General features: G+C 43.3%; 1 protein-coding gene across 1 annotated transcript in view; it reads left to right on the forward strand.

Moving 5' to 3' along the window:
- mybpc3 (myosin binding protein C3) overlaps nt 1-14,574 on the forward strand; it is a 36,427-nt gene that overhangs the window by 12,531 nt on the left and 9,322 nt on the right. The window contains exons 11-24 of the mRNA XM_030089494.1: nt 1,179-1,342; nt 1,438-1,570; nt 1,692-1,694; nt 1,794-1,918; nt 2,113-2,218; nt 3,144-3,310; nt 5,425-5,590; nt 5,673-5,779; nt 5,875-5,904; nt 5,989-6,128; nt 7,317-7,388; nt 8,352-8,511; nt 8,715-8,819; nt 8,920-9,108. Coding sequence (XP_029945354.1) covers nt 1,179-1,342; nt 1,438-1,570; nt 1,692-1,694; nt 1,794-1,918; nt 2,113-2,218; nt 3,144-3,310; nt 5,425-5,590; nt 5,673-5,779; nt 5,875-5,904; nt 5,989-6,128; nt 7,317-7,388; nt 8,352-8,511; nt 8,715-8,819; nt 8,920-9,108 — 1,667 coding nt within the window. The remainder of the gene's footprint in view (nt 1-1,178; nt 1,343-1,437; nt 1,571-1,691; nt 1,695-1,793; nt 1,919-2,112; nt 2,219-3,143; nt 3,311-5,424; nt 5,591-5,672; nt 5,780-5,874; nt 5,905-5,988; nt 6,129-7,316; nt 7,389-8,351; nt 8,512-8,714; nt 8,820-8,919; nt 9,109-14,574) is intronic.

Here is a 14,574-nt window from a genome sequence, read left to right on the forward strand (position 1 = left end):
GCGTGTCACTCGGAAAGCTTTTCGTTGCTTCACACTTTGCATTGCCTCGCTGTGATTGTTTTCCTGACATCAATAGTCGACCTTTTCATGACAACACTGAAACACACAGTTGTGGCAGGAGTTACTATCTATAGGAATATCTAACAGGAATATCTATTATATATTAATAGATTATAATATTGTTGTTCTCAGTCCTCCGAGTCTAATCGAGCTGACAGTACCATGATCATGATCACATGATAATTACATTAGTGAAGATGTAATTCAGATAACTTCATTTTAAATTAAAAGAAGTTTTGAAAAAAAACAGTGAAGGTGATACACACTTCCAGACAGTTTTATTGTGTAGAAAAATTTGAATGAAGCTGGTGTATAAGATAATTACTGTCAAAATTTAACAATAAATTAGCAATAACTGGCATAACTCACATATTTCTTTACTGCTGTAGGTTTAATCAAACTCAATATGAAGACCTGAGCAGGAAAGATACTAAATGTACATCAGATCAACAAAATTCTTTGAACCATATCATCCAGTAAAATTCTCAATATGTTGAGTACATAATAATTTAGGTCCATTAAAAGCAGCAGTGTTGCTCATGTTATGTGATCTTTTACACTCAAATTATATGTTTGGTGAAGTTTTGTGAGACCAACACAAACGCAAATCTTCAGTGTTAGATTCCAGGACACAGCTTCTTCTCACGTTGGCAGGTTTTGTTGTTTCCGGTTAATCTTTATCAGTTATTACCAGTACACTCCACAAATGGGCTAATCGGCGGGGTTATATGAAAAAGAAAACATGTATAATCCTTAAGTCATGAGAGTAAACATCAAGATTCACTTTTCAACCTTCAGTAAACATAAACTGTTATAACAGTCTATTTAAACTCAAAACATTTTTTGCACCATGAAAAACCCGACAGTGTGAAAACTGCATGTAAAATATTTCATATTTAAGAACAACAGTCACTTGGATTAACAACACATTGAAAAATTTAGCTGTAATCAATGCATGTTGACATGTCAACAGCGTGAACAACACCTTTAATCGCCGAGAACGTAACAGGTGGATGTTGTAAACGTGAATGTAATGTATATCCGTGATTTCATTGACATTTAAAATGTTATATCAACATCCTGCATGGTTTTAATTGCTTATGATTCCTCTTTGTCAGAGCTGTGCAGACGACTGCAGAGCCTGATGTGGACGTGTGGAACATCCTCAGCCACGCTCCTCCGTCAGAATTCGAGAAAATCGCTTTCCAGCATGGCATCACTGACCTGAGAGGGATGCTCAAAAGACTGAAGAAGATGAAGAAAGAGGAGAAGAAAAGCGAAGGTTTGTATGCTGAGCAACGCTCAGTCAAATCTTAACTGACTGCAGGTGAATTCAGTTTATTGTTTGTTTGTTTTTTTCTGATTCCTGTACTAAAGCTTTCCTCAAAAAGCTGGACCCGGCCTACCAGGTGTCAAAGGGACAGAAAATAAAGCTGGCGGTTGAGGTGGCAAATGCAGACGTGGAGGTGAAGTGGCTGAAAAACGGACAAGAAATCCAGCCAACTGGAAGGTTTGAAAACACCTCAACCTCGCAGTAAAAAAATAGTAACTCCACATTCAACAAAGACAAGTTTTATCTGTTACTGAAAATGTGTCATTTCTCTCTCCTGCTTCTGCTCACCTACAACCAGCAAGTAAGTATCATTAGTAGAACAACAATAAATTGTACTTTACGATTTGTTCATGCTTATTAAATAGAACGGTCAATAAAACGCTCCCTCTGCTTTGCTCAGGTACATATTTGAGAGCGTTGGCAACATGCGCTACCTCACCATCAACCACTGCTCCTTGGCGGACGACGCGGCGTACTGCTGCGTGGTTGGGAATGAGAAATGCACCACGGAGCTCTTTGTTAAAGGTATGTGAGGCCTTCAGCAGCGTTCTTCAAACCCCTCGCTTTCACAGCAAATGAGAACAAAGTGTTTTAGCAGGTAGCGTTCTGAACAGGCACACTGTGGATCAAGATTTAAGGTTGAACAGCGTATTTCAGAAATGATCAAGATGAAATTATTTTAGTTCCTTTAATTGATTCACTCACTTCTTCCTCCCCAGAGCCTCCCGTCCAGATTTTGAGAAATCTGGAGGATCAGATGGTGATGAAGGGGGAACGGGTGGAGTTTGTGTGTGAAGTCTCAGAGGAAGGAGCCAATGTGAAGTGGTGAGATAACATTTCCTCACATCCCCAAATGAGCCTGAATCCTACATTTACACGCACCAATATAAATACCCGGAACCGATGAGGACGATCAATGTGTCAGGAGTGGATGAAAAGCTGCCGAAGTGTCATCAGTCATGCTAAGTTTGGTCGCGCTTCCGACGTCGGGCGTTGGAACAGTTGCCGGGACACCCGGCAGATGGCATTTGAGGTTGTCATGTCTACAGACAGACGTCAGACCTCCGAGCGCCGCGTCTCTGACAGACTGATGTATTGCTACACCGTCTAAATAATCACCTCAGTGAAAAGGTCACGTCAGCACTTTAGAGCGTCCCACGTGACCTTTATCTGAATGAGAGAGCTGCGTTCACGCCATCATTTGAGTCCAGAATAAACTTTCTGAAAAAAATGTAAAAAAGGTCAAAGATCAGTGTGTGTTGAGAAAAACGAAATCCTGCAATTAATTTCGCCATAGAGATGAATTGAAGCTAAAGACGAAGTCCCTGCTCAGAAACCTGTGCTCATTATCAGTGAATATATCCGCGGTCTCACTTAATCTAATCAAACTCACAGCAGGAGTCCTAAACAACACGTGCTAATCCCGGAGATTATTCTGTTGGCTGTGTGAGATTTTGACCACGTCCTGCTTCCTTTGTCCAGAAAATGGACGTAGCTTAGCCGGGATTGCACGGCCTAAATATAGATTTTCCATCTCGTAAAAAGCAAGTGGTCACATCCTGTATGAGCCATAACATCATCTCAGAGTGATGCTGGTGAAAGCCCCTGAAATAGCAAGGAGACCTTTGAGCGCCGCGGGTGTTTTCATCAAACAAGCGTTAACCAGCTGCTAAAAGTCCGCCGCTCAAAAGTTTTGCGGCGGTCCCGTTAATCGGGAACATTTCTGGTGGGTGTGAATTTTCCCTTGCAGGGAGAAAGACGGCGTGGAACTGACCAGGGACGAGTCGTTCAAATATCGCTTCAAGAAGGACGGCTGCAAGCACGTGCTGATCATCAATGAGGCCACCAAGGAAGACTGCGGCCACTACAAGGTTAAAACCAATGGCGGCGAGTCCATGGCCGAGCTCATGGTGCAGGGTGAGTGCCGGGCGTGACTGAACCTCGGCTGTCAGTGATGGATTCTCCACGTACACATTCTCACACCGTGCCGGTCGCTGCGCGGCCTTGCCACTCCTGGCATGCCGTCTATCTTTGGGCTACGGCCCACATCATTCTTCCAAGGTTGCGGCGGCGGCGGCGGCGTGAGTCCACATGCCAGCTAAAGTTAGAAGACTCACACTTCACCTGAAGGGCGCCGCAGTCGCTTTTCATCTGTTTTCTTTGTGGATTGTTCATCACATGATTACATAAATCTTGGAATTGCATTCTTAACATAACACCTTGATATAATGTTGTTAAAATGATAAAATATTCCTGGAAGATGTTGATTATTTCAGAGGCAAACTTTGACCCTGGAGAGCGACGAACCGAGCCTCATTGATAAAGTGCAAGTTGTATGTTTTATTGCTAGATGGTAGATTTTCCTCGGGTAACAAGGCTCAGCAGCCTGATGATGCTGATGAAAGATCTGCACTGGGCCGCTCACACTGTTGTAAGTCTGATTTTGTTTTTGTTTTTTTCTTCAATATTGGATAGATTTGCTTTTTTTTTTTTTTTTTTTTTCTAAAGTGTGATGTTTTTCCAGTATGAGGGCGTACTTCATTCATGTAGGAAACAAAATCAGTTTTTACAGAAAAAATGGGATCTGCGTGAATTTACAATATTTTCAAGAAATGTATCCAATTTTTTTTTTTTTTTTTTTTGATTGGTATAATTGGTATAATATATAGATGAACCTCAGTTTTGTTCCGATTATTTTTGTATTTTTTCATTTTTTTTCTTGAATTATTGAGGATTCCATCTAAATCCACAGGACAATTTCACATTAAAAAAGCTTATTTTCATAAAATAAGAAATTTATGTACAGTTTCATCACAGTAAAAAAGTTAGAGATATTTTCATCCCAAAAATTGGTTCAAAAATCTTTTGACTTCGTTTTAAGGATTTAGCACAGATTTTTCTTGCTCATAGGAAGCAGAGTTTTCTGCTCAAAATTTTTGTTTTCATCCAAAAATGAGGCCTTTCTGATTTTACTAGCCAGTGTATTTGACTACATTCCTTTGTTTTCAGCTTTCCCAGCCATCCGGCACCACAGAAGGGCAAACAGCAATCATGAAACACTCCAAACCAGTAAAATAAGAAAATAAACCATTAACTTTGTTTGATAAACAAAAATCTGAGTGCACTACGCTTTCATATTTTTTTTTTAATTTTTCATGACGGTTGTGTGTTTCAGGTGGATTTGTTTGAATGTTTTAATTTCAATCCACAGGTGATCAAAAAATGAGCGATGGGGAAGATTCTTCTGGACGTAGGCAAAATATAAACCGTAGTTCGATTCCCCCAGTAACCATTTCATCGTAGCTCCCTCTCAGAGCAGAGTCCCCCTCATGAAACCACAACAAAACAAATCAACAGAACCCGATCTAGATGTGACTCCTTGCTGAATATATATATAGCCCCTGACTCCTGCATATATATTCAGATGTGTATGTGTGCTACATGTGTGTGTATCCCCGTGCTTGTTGTTTGTAGATGTTAAACTTGATCCTGTACCGGCGGCCAGTCTTGTTAAGATCATCTGGCCCGTTAATCAAATAGCGATCCGACCAAGAATTAGCAGCTGCCGCGGCGCAGCAGGGATCAACACCTCCGGCCGCAGCAGAACTGCCATCAGGCCCGCCCTCCCTCGCAGCCAGCCCAGGAGAAACTCCTGTAACCTTTGTACAAGGAGCGTGGTGTGACTTTTCTCACCCGATAACAACGTCTCGGGGACGGCTATAACAACTCCCATCTATATTGTATCTTCAGATGCACCGTAATTGTCTCCATATCCTCCCACTTCATTTTCTAGCATAAATCCAAATGACTATTTCTTTCGTGCCTGTTGCTAAGATGCAGCACACAAAGAAAAGAGTCATGGTGAAATATTATTGTCATGTTTTCCACACAAACAGTAGCTGCATCTAGTGTTCATGATCACCATCGTCATCATCATCATCATCTCCTGCCATGTAGCTCCTCCCCTCGAGTCAGAAGGCCTGCAGAGTTTCCCTCATCTGCACCGGGTTTCTTTTGTTCTGACTCTTCAGAGAAACAGCTGGAGGTCTATCAGAGCATCGCAGACCTCACAGTGAAGGCGAAGGACCAGGCCGTGTTCAAATGCGAGGTGTCTGATGAGAACGTGAGAGGAACCTGGTACAAGAACGGCGTCGAAGTCAAGCCTGACACCAGGATAAATATCTCACACATCGGCAGGTAGGGACACCTTCCACACGCAGTTCAGAAATGGAAATTTATGGAATGTCTTAATGCTGAAAACTACATTCCCAAACTTCAGGAACCACAAACTGACTATTGATGACGTGAAACCGGAAGATGAGGGCGACTACACCTTTGTGCCGGACGGCCACGCTTTCAACCTCTCTGCTAAACTCAACTTCCTCGGTAGTATCAGTGCTTCTCATATTCTGAAGTCATTTGTGCCACAGAATCACATTTTCCTGAATGATGTTTTCTTCCCTGTTTTCTGAACTTCCTAGAGGTGAAGATCGACTTCGTGCCACGCCAAGGTACCCAAACACAAACTCCCTCACCTGCTGACTGAACCAGCCGTCACTCTGAAGTCATTTTAACCATTTACACGACTTTGTAAGATCCTCCCAAAATCCACCTGGACTGTATGGGTCGCACCGCCGATTCGACCATCGTGGTGGTGGCCGGCAACAAACTGCGCCTGGACGTCCCGATCACCGGAGACCCCGCCCCCACCGTCATCTGGACCAAAGGAGAGAAGGTAGTGCACACGAATACTTGTACTGATATGCGCCGTCGGTCCAGAACTGCAGTAGGTCAGGTGGAAAATGGAAAATCAGTACTGCGTTCACACTTTTAGTGCTTTTCCCAGGTGTGACTCACAGTAGAAAGTAATAAGAGCAGAATTTTGCTTCAGTCTGCTTTGCTGCCTCCTCACTCTAGAAATCAAACCAGGGCTCATTTTAACTGAACAAAACTTGAGGTGTGAACACGACTTTGGCCTCATATCAAATTCATACTGGAAAAGCTTTTTATTACTCAGTGGTGGAAAAACATACTGGTTTAGATTTGAGAATGAAACATTAATATCTATCTACACCAAAAATCTAGACCTATATATGAACTACAGAAATTTTGAAGACGTTCCTTCTCTACCAAAACATCTCAGAATATTGAAATCTCAATTATAATGTTATATATTATAATAGTGAATTACTGAAATTATCTCAAATTGTAATTTCAGTGCTTGTACAGTGCCTCTTGGATATCATTTAGTTCATTGCTCTGCACAGTTAATCATTTTCACAAACTGTACTATCCAAAGCAGCCCAAGATTTTGGAATGTATGAAGCACAGGATTTTCCGCTGATATATGGTGAAAAGTTTTCAAGGTTTACCTGGATCAGCATTAGTATGAGAAGTCTGTGCTGTTCTTCCTGGAGCTCAGAGGCACGAGGCAGCTGCAAACTGGAAACTGAAAAAAACAGTGTGAACCCATGATATATATGATTTGATACTGAGAATGCAGAAACTATGGAGAGTTCAGGATTTGGTATTAATGTTATTTGAACTAACAATTTCATTCCATCTGTGGCTGGGATACTGACAGGGGTTCTAACACATTAAAGATGGGCAATCCTAGTCCCGGAGGGCCCCAGTCCTGCCTCTTTGAATGTTGTCCTGCTCTAAAAAAACCTGGATTTATTGAATGTTATGTTAAATTTGTTATTATGAAACCCTGCAGAAAGCTCCATTAGTTCAACTAGTTATCCGTTATTTCGAATCAGTGACAGGTGACTGTCAGCAGGACTGCGGTCCATGAGGACCAGGGGTGCCCGCCTCTGGCTTCAGTCATTAATAGGCAGATTGCTCACCTTTTCCATGAGGAGTGAGAGAGGTCGCTCTCCTTGCTCTTCAGCTTTTCCTGCTTTGCTTTGCTCAAACGTAGGCTAGTTCTGTAAAACCTGAAGGTGAAGAGAAAGAAGGGAACGAAGCCTCTTGGACCACGACCGGTGGAGAGGTAAGTCAACATGCAGGAGGATCCACGCTTGTTTTCGCTTTCTGACGTCGGAGTCGAGGTGAAAACAAGGTGCAATTAATCCGTTTTCCCTCATATGGAACAAATTGCACCAGTATGAATTTTCTTTTCTGCCACTAAGTCCATGGATTCATGGACGTACATGTACAGCTTTAGCTGAAGGAGAATAATGTGTGACTGTGTCAGCGGTTGAGTTTTTAATTGAAACTTTGAAACTCTGAAGAACTGATCCTCAGGTGTGACTATAGTTTTTCACCATCTTCTCCAGCAGCCATCACTGTACATGTATGATTTAATTTAAGTTCAGTAGGAGCAGGAAAAAAACTGTGCATGCCAACAAGGTAAGTGCATGTTTTGAGTGTTTCCTCTGAACTGCCGGTCAAGAAAACCGACTGTAAGTATAAATTTATACAGTAATGTTAATAAGTAATCCAAGAACTTCAATCTCCTCTAATTTCCAGTTGAATTACATTCAAGAAACGCCTGCTTAATCCAGGGTGTGTCTGAACACCCAGAGAATCAGTCACAAACAAGTAACACAAACACAGCTCTCACGGTTTGTCTTTGAAATCGCCAGGTAAGCTGTTGGAGGGAATTTAAGGACTGAATTTCTAGCTGTTGAATGTGAGCGTGCATCAGTGTCTGTCTCCATGTGTTTGCTCTGAGGCTGACAGGTGAACTGCAGTCACCTCCAGAACCCTGAGACCCTCGGGTGAATAAACCTGATGAGAAGAACAGTGTTTTATTGTTTGAAATACTAATAAAATACCAGGCGGACCTAAATAACCTGGATTTGCATGTTGACATTTTGAGGTTAGAAAGTTTCATGTTTGCCTCCAAAATGACAAACATGAGGTTTCATGACCGCAACGGTTTTTGAAGAGTTGTCAGCAGATATTTCAGTTGGATAAATTTAGTGAGTCGGCTCTGTGTGCCGCTGTGCAGGTCGTCACAGAGGGAGACGGCAGGGTGCATGTGGAAACCACCAAGGGCCACTGCATCTTCACCATCGAGGGCGCAGAGAGGCAGGACGAGGGCATCTACTCCGTCGTGGTCCGAAACCCTGCAGGAGAGGACACTGCTGATATCAACGTCAAAGTCGTTGGTGAGCTATTGACTGGAGCCTGCTGACGACCACACACAAGATAAACAGCAACGATTCACAAAAAGCTTCTCCAAAAATTGTGAAAGCTCATTTTGTCTTAATGATAAAATGAATGAATATATGATAAATTTAATGATATTTGATTGATAAAGGAATCCAGAAGTTCAAATGAAAATGTGACCTAAATGAGTTTTCCTCCACAGATGTTCCTGATCCTCCTCAGGCTCCCACAATCCTCAGCGTTGGCGAGGACTCCTGTGTGGTTCACTGGGATCCTCCTGCGTTTGACGGCGGCCAGCCCATCATCGGTAAAACCATCCGAGTGCCTCTCCTGCAGAGTGATCGCCTACGTCCCCCCCTGAAGACCCGAGAAGCTGATCACAGCTGCACTGCTTTGCTTGTTTTCAGGCTACGTGCTCGAGAGGAAGAAGCTGAAGAGCTACAGGTGGATGAGGCTGAACTTTGACCCTTACCCCGACACCACCTATGAGGCCAAGCGGATGATTGAAGGCGTGCCGTACGAGATGCGAGTCTACGCCGTCAACAGCATCGGCATGTCTCGCCACAGCCCCGCCTCGCAGCCGTTTGTGCCAGTCGGTGAGTCTGTCAGCGATCAGTTTTACATTTCCACACTGATGCTTCACTGTGAAGAACTGTTTATCTTCTAAATCAGTGCACGCCAGAGGTTTTCTTATAGCGACCGTGAAACACTCAGCCACCCTCTTCACACTCATTTAAGCTTATTTTGTTCTCTTAATTAAGTCCCTCTAAGTTAACCTTCTTGTTAGGATGACACCGAGACTCCAGGTTTGAGATCTGGCACCACGCCGTTTTGCAGAAGAGGCAGGGAACAAAGTAATACATTTTTCTAACGTTGTTCTTGACCTCTTACACTTGACCGTGATTATTTCTACTATTTGTCTCCATGTCAGTTCAGAGCTACAGTGAAGAATCTAAAACAGCTGATGGTCGCAGTTCAGAACATGTATTTTGTGGGGAAATGACAAAAATAGAAAAAAGAACAGGTTTCTGCTCTTATGAAATGTAGTAAGTATTCTGCTGCAAATAAATTATTGCAGCAACACAACTCTTGAGCGACGAGTTCATGCCTGTGTTTGTCTAAACAGCGGATTACAGTTCTGCTTTATGTATTACTAGTCAGTCAAAAGATTGACCAAACAAAACAGTCTCCTCTTCATACATTATATTGCCGTGAAGACATGATTGATGGTTTGTCTCAGCTGCACAGGCAGGAGGCGATAAAACTGACGTGTCTGGCTGGTGACGGCTCTGGCGTTGGGTCGCGCCTCGGTCAGTCGGGCTCAGGTTTCACTGAGTTCGAATTCTGTTCCGGAGAAAACGGAGTCATTTCTGTGGTTTCCTGTATTTCAGGTCTGGATTGTGTGTGTAACAAAAGTATAAGCTTTGAGTGTATATAGTTGAAATCAGAAGTTTACATACACTTTATTAAAGCTAGGGTTGGCGATTTGAATGAGATACATTTTTTTAAATACTGGTTAAAATGATCTTTATGACCCGATAGGAAGCAATTCATGGCGTGTTCTTAAAGTAGTTTGGAAAATATCCGCTATCTACAGCAGGAGTAAAACGGGAAAAACAGCAACCAATCGTCTTGACGGGACACCTTTTTTTAAACCAATCAAATCCCTTCGCCGTTCGACCTGCCCCCCTGCGCGTACATGTCAATGGCGTGCACTGACCCTGGTTCAGTGCGCGCGTAGAAGGACGGAGCGTCGTTGCAGAATGGCGGAGAAGAATGTTTGGGGCTTTACTTACCGGTGAGTGCGCCATACTTGGCATAGTGCAAATAAAGAAAAACGAAGAAACGAAGCGCTGAGGACAGGTTACGCCAGGAACGCACTGGACGCGGAAGTGCTGCGCGCACCGCGCGCGCGCGGAATGTCTCTGCGTCTCCGCTCCCAACGGAGCTCCTCCAATGGGGTGGGAGCTGGGCGGAGCCTTGGGAGATGCTACATTCGTGCTACATGCTAGTTTTCCAAGATCGCCAACCCTAGCTTTAAAAGGCACATAACATTTTTTTTCTCACATTCTAGCATTAAATTAGATTCAACTTTTCCTGTTTTTGATAATTGAGGATTACCAAAATTGTTTCTATTTGCTAAATGCCAGAATATTGAGAGATTTTTTTTTCTTGAGGGTTCGAACTTTACATACACTAAGATTACTATGTCTTTAAACAATCTGGAAAGGCCCAAATGATGATGTCTTTTTCTTTGGAAGCCTCTGGGAGGTTTACTGACAACATCTGAGTAAATCAGAGGCTCACCTGTGGATGTATTTAAGACACAAAGCAAATAAAATCAGCCAACTTATCAGAAAGAGAATAGTGGCCTTCACAAGTCTGGTTCATACTTGGGTGCAATTTCCAGGAGCCTGAAGGCTCCACGTTGATCTGTTCAAAACAATTACGCACAAGTACAAACATTATGGGAATGTCCAGCTGTCATACTGCTCTACATCAAGATGGGTTCTGTGTCACAGAGATGAACGTGCTTTGGTCTGAAATGTGTTTATCAACCCAAGAACGAAAGCAAAAGACCTTGTGGAGATGCAGGCTGAAGCTGGTTAGTGTGTCATTTGCCGACAGCGCTGTTGGTCAGTCAGTCACAGGACTCAATGGGAATGAAATACAGTTAAAGCAAGTTACCAACATCTGTGCCTGCAGTCATTTTACATTTGTCAGTTATATCCTCAACACTGCACAGCAACTGCAGAAATATATTGTCCTTGGCAGGTGAAATGGGGGCCTGCTTTACTCAGCGGCCCCCTGAACTGCTGTAAAGTCTGAAGGCTTGATGCTTTTATGGGACCATCGGAGTAGAAACTGACTGTAAATAAAGGTGGAGAAAACAGGGGCAGGGTATGCAGTGAATGCTTCACCCTGCTCAGCGTGGTGTACACACTGACTGACCAGGTCAAATGGAAAAGAGCTCAAATTCTTCATACAATTAACATATTTCCGCATAATCAATCATTTATCTTCAATACCTCAGCATGAATGTACTTTACATTTGGTTTTTGGCAATTTACATCCATCCATCCATCAGGTCAGCAGTTCTTACCCAACTCATGCTCACACAGAAAGGCAGGGACTCGAACCAGAGTTCTACCCACTACAGCACTGTAGTTAAATCATATTAAATATCTGATAGTTTTTGGGCTTTTAATGCTCAATAAACCCACTATTTTCAGTTTGTCATGAATATATAGGTCCTGTGAAAGAAGTGCACTTTTTTTTAGCTTTTTTACAAGAACGTTCCGGTCAACTGCTATCATTCATTTGGTCCTTCACATTTCGTTCATACATACTATAAACAAAAAGGCGATGTCAGTGGTGGTCGGGATGTCGACTAAACTGCTCGTCGTTCCTTGTTCAGTGTTGGATTGTCTCTTATTCTGCACACATTTCCTTTGACTTGGATCTCATCCTCCACTTGTTGATTTAAGAGGCAGCATTATTGTTTCCAGATGGCCAATCACTTGTAAGACAGCTGATTAGGAAACTATCCGTGGAATCCTTCTCTATAAATAATGGCCTGGAAGCCCTGGTCTCTGCTGGGACCATTTGCTTAACGCGGGGGTGTTCATCGCTTCTGTGGAGGCTGCTGCAGGAGATGCTTTGTTATTACTGCAAACAGGAGACTGCAAGTCAGTGGGGGGGGGGGGGGGGGGGGGGGGGGGGGGGGGGGCAGAATGCACATGTAGGAAAGAGGAGCACACTTGGACGAGGACGCATACGACTATCCAGCTCAGTCAGGAGGAGGACCGCACACCCTCACAGAATGACCAAACCCAAACTTCCAAAGACGGCTGAGAGGAAACCGGCGGAGGAGAAGAAATCCGTGGAAGAAGCAGAAGAAGTGACCTGTGCCCCTGTGGAGCCACCAGCAGAGCCTGCAGTCGGTGAGGCTGAGACGGAGCCGCCTCCCGGTCCTCCTGCTGACTCGGAGCAGGAACCAGGCGCCAGCGGTGAACCGCCGGCAGCAGAGACCCCTGCAGAAGCGGCGCCCGGCGGAGAAGAGGGCGCTCCGGCTGGGAGCGATGCACCTGCAGCGGAAGGTGGTCCTCCTGCCGAGGAGGAAGCTGCACCGCCTGCAGAGGAGACCCCCGTGGAGCCTGTTCCTGCCGCTGAGCCACAGCCTGTTTGCAGTAGGCACTATTCCATTCGGACGCTGGTTTGTTGTGTTAATATCAGGCGTAGGTTTGAAAATTAGCGTTGATCAACAACTTTAAGTCTCCACTCGCTCTAACAGACACATAAATCACTTTATTGTTTTACCTAGACTACACTAACTGCTATCTTTGACTGAAAACAGATGCTCCCATAATTTCAGTGCAGTCTGGACTCTGACAGGGAGTCCTGGCTGTAGTGACAGCAAGACCGTCAGCTGAACTTCAACACCTCTGTCTGCTCACATGTTGTCAACAACATAAAATATTTACTTGATTGATTTTTTTTCCCCGACAGTGAGATGCTCTCCATTGTATTAAAATATTTAAATCCTTTGTAGCATCTTTTTAGAGGAAGTAATGCAAGAAAGGACCCAGAATTAGTTTTCTTGTATTTTAAATCACTGCTCAGGTCTGATCTTGTACTGTTGATAGCTCAGCTATGCTGAACACCCAACAAAAACACATTTATCGAAAGTCTTTGGAGGTCAGATGAATAGTTTTGCAGTAACTGAATCATCTGATTCAAAGTTAAAGGAAATCTTAATCTCTCCGAGTTTAATTTGTTTCTATTTACACTCGTCAGTGCATTGTGAGACGATGTGGCTCAAAGTTAATTCCTTTGTTTTGATCCACACAGAGCTGCGGTTTAATTGTCCTTGGTGTTGGAATGAAGACGAGTTAAGTTAAAGTTAGATTTAACGTCACAGAAAGAAACAGGCTCTCCGTCATGTAAGTCAATATTATGGTGAGAGGCTGAGGAATGCATTTTGTCAATAGGAAGGCAACACAGCGATGAGTGTATCAGTGTGTTTTACAGTCAGAGTCAAGGTCTTTTCTTCAACACAGCTCATCGTTGTTGTGACATGTTGTCGTTTGTGATGAACTGATGATCCGAAGAATCTTCTAATACAAACTGAAATCATGTTATTTTATTATTTTACCCATGAGGGACTGGAAGCAGCAGACATTTACACTCACACAGCTCAGGTTTCCCCAAATGAGAAAGAAGACACCACACACGACAAGCCAATAGACTGCAGCCAGGATATTTAATACTGAAACAAATATAGGCCTTGTTATTATCTGCATTAGCTGCAATCCAAACGATTAAGCCAGTCCGTTGTTAAATTACTCTCACACACATTTAGACCACACTTCAAACTTGCATCTGACAGGCTTCAGATTGTTGTTTACTTGCCCTTCGTACAAACTACGTGCATTTTGTTAAATTCATGATATTGCTGTGATTCAGGCAGTGCCTTCGGAGATGCCGCCGAGTGTTTCTGACTCCGCTTGTGTTTAACTAGCTGCGTCTTGTTTAATCATCTCTCCGCTGCGCTCAACTGTATTAAACAGCCTTCCTAATAAAATAAAGATCACAATATCAATATTCATTTTGAAAACACAAGCAGCCAGAGAACAGTCTTAGGAAGCAAACTGTCGAATGACAACAAGTTACTGTTGCATATGGCGCTCAAGACGCGGCTTGTTAAACATTTATTTTTGAGATTAAATGCGCTCCGTGTATATCGCAGGCTAAATACTGCCAGGTTTGTGAAGCCACTGAAGCCGCAGAATTATGTAAATGCATCTTGACTCCGCTGTAATTTGGCGTGACACGTGCGGCTGACGTGCCACAACTCTTCAAGTTTATTTTCAACAGGAGTGCATCCTTGTCAATCCAAGACTCGCTCATCATGTCAGCGGCTCATTTTGTTGGCTCGGTCGTAACTAAAGGTGCATAATAATCGAGTGTGGGTGTCATGTGACAGACGTAATTATACTTTATGAACGGTAGCTGCAACTAAAACTACTCCAGGCCTGAATGCCGTTTCTGTTTATTTACTA

Source organism: Salarias fasciatus, chromosome 1, assembly GCF_902148845.1.
Source record: "Salarias fasciatus chromosome 1, fSalaFa1.1, whole genome shotgun sequence".
Lineage (NCBI taxonomy): Eukaryota > Metazoa > Chordata > Actinopteri > Blenniiformes > Blenniidae > Salarias > Salarias fasciatus.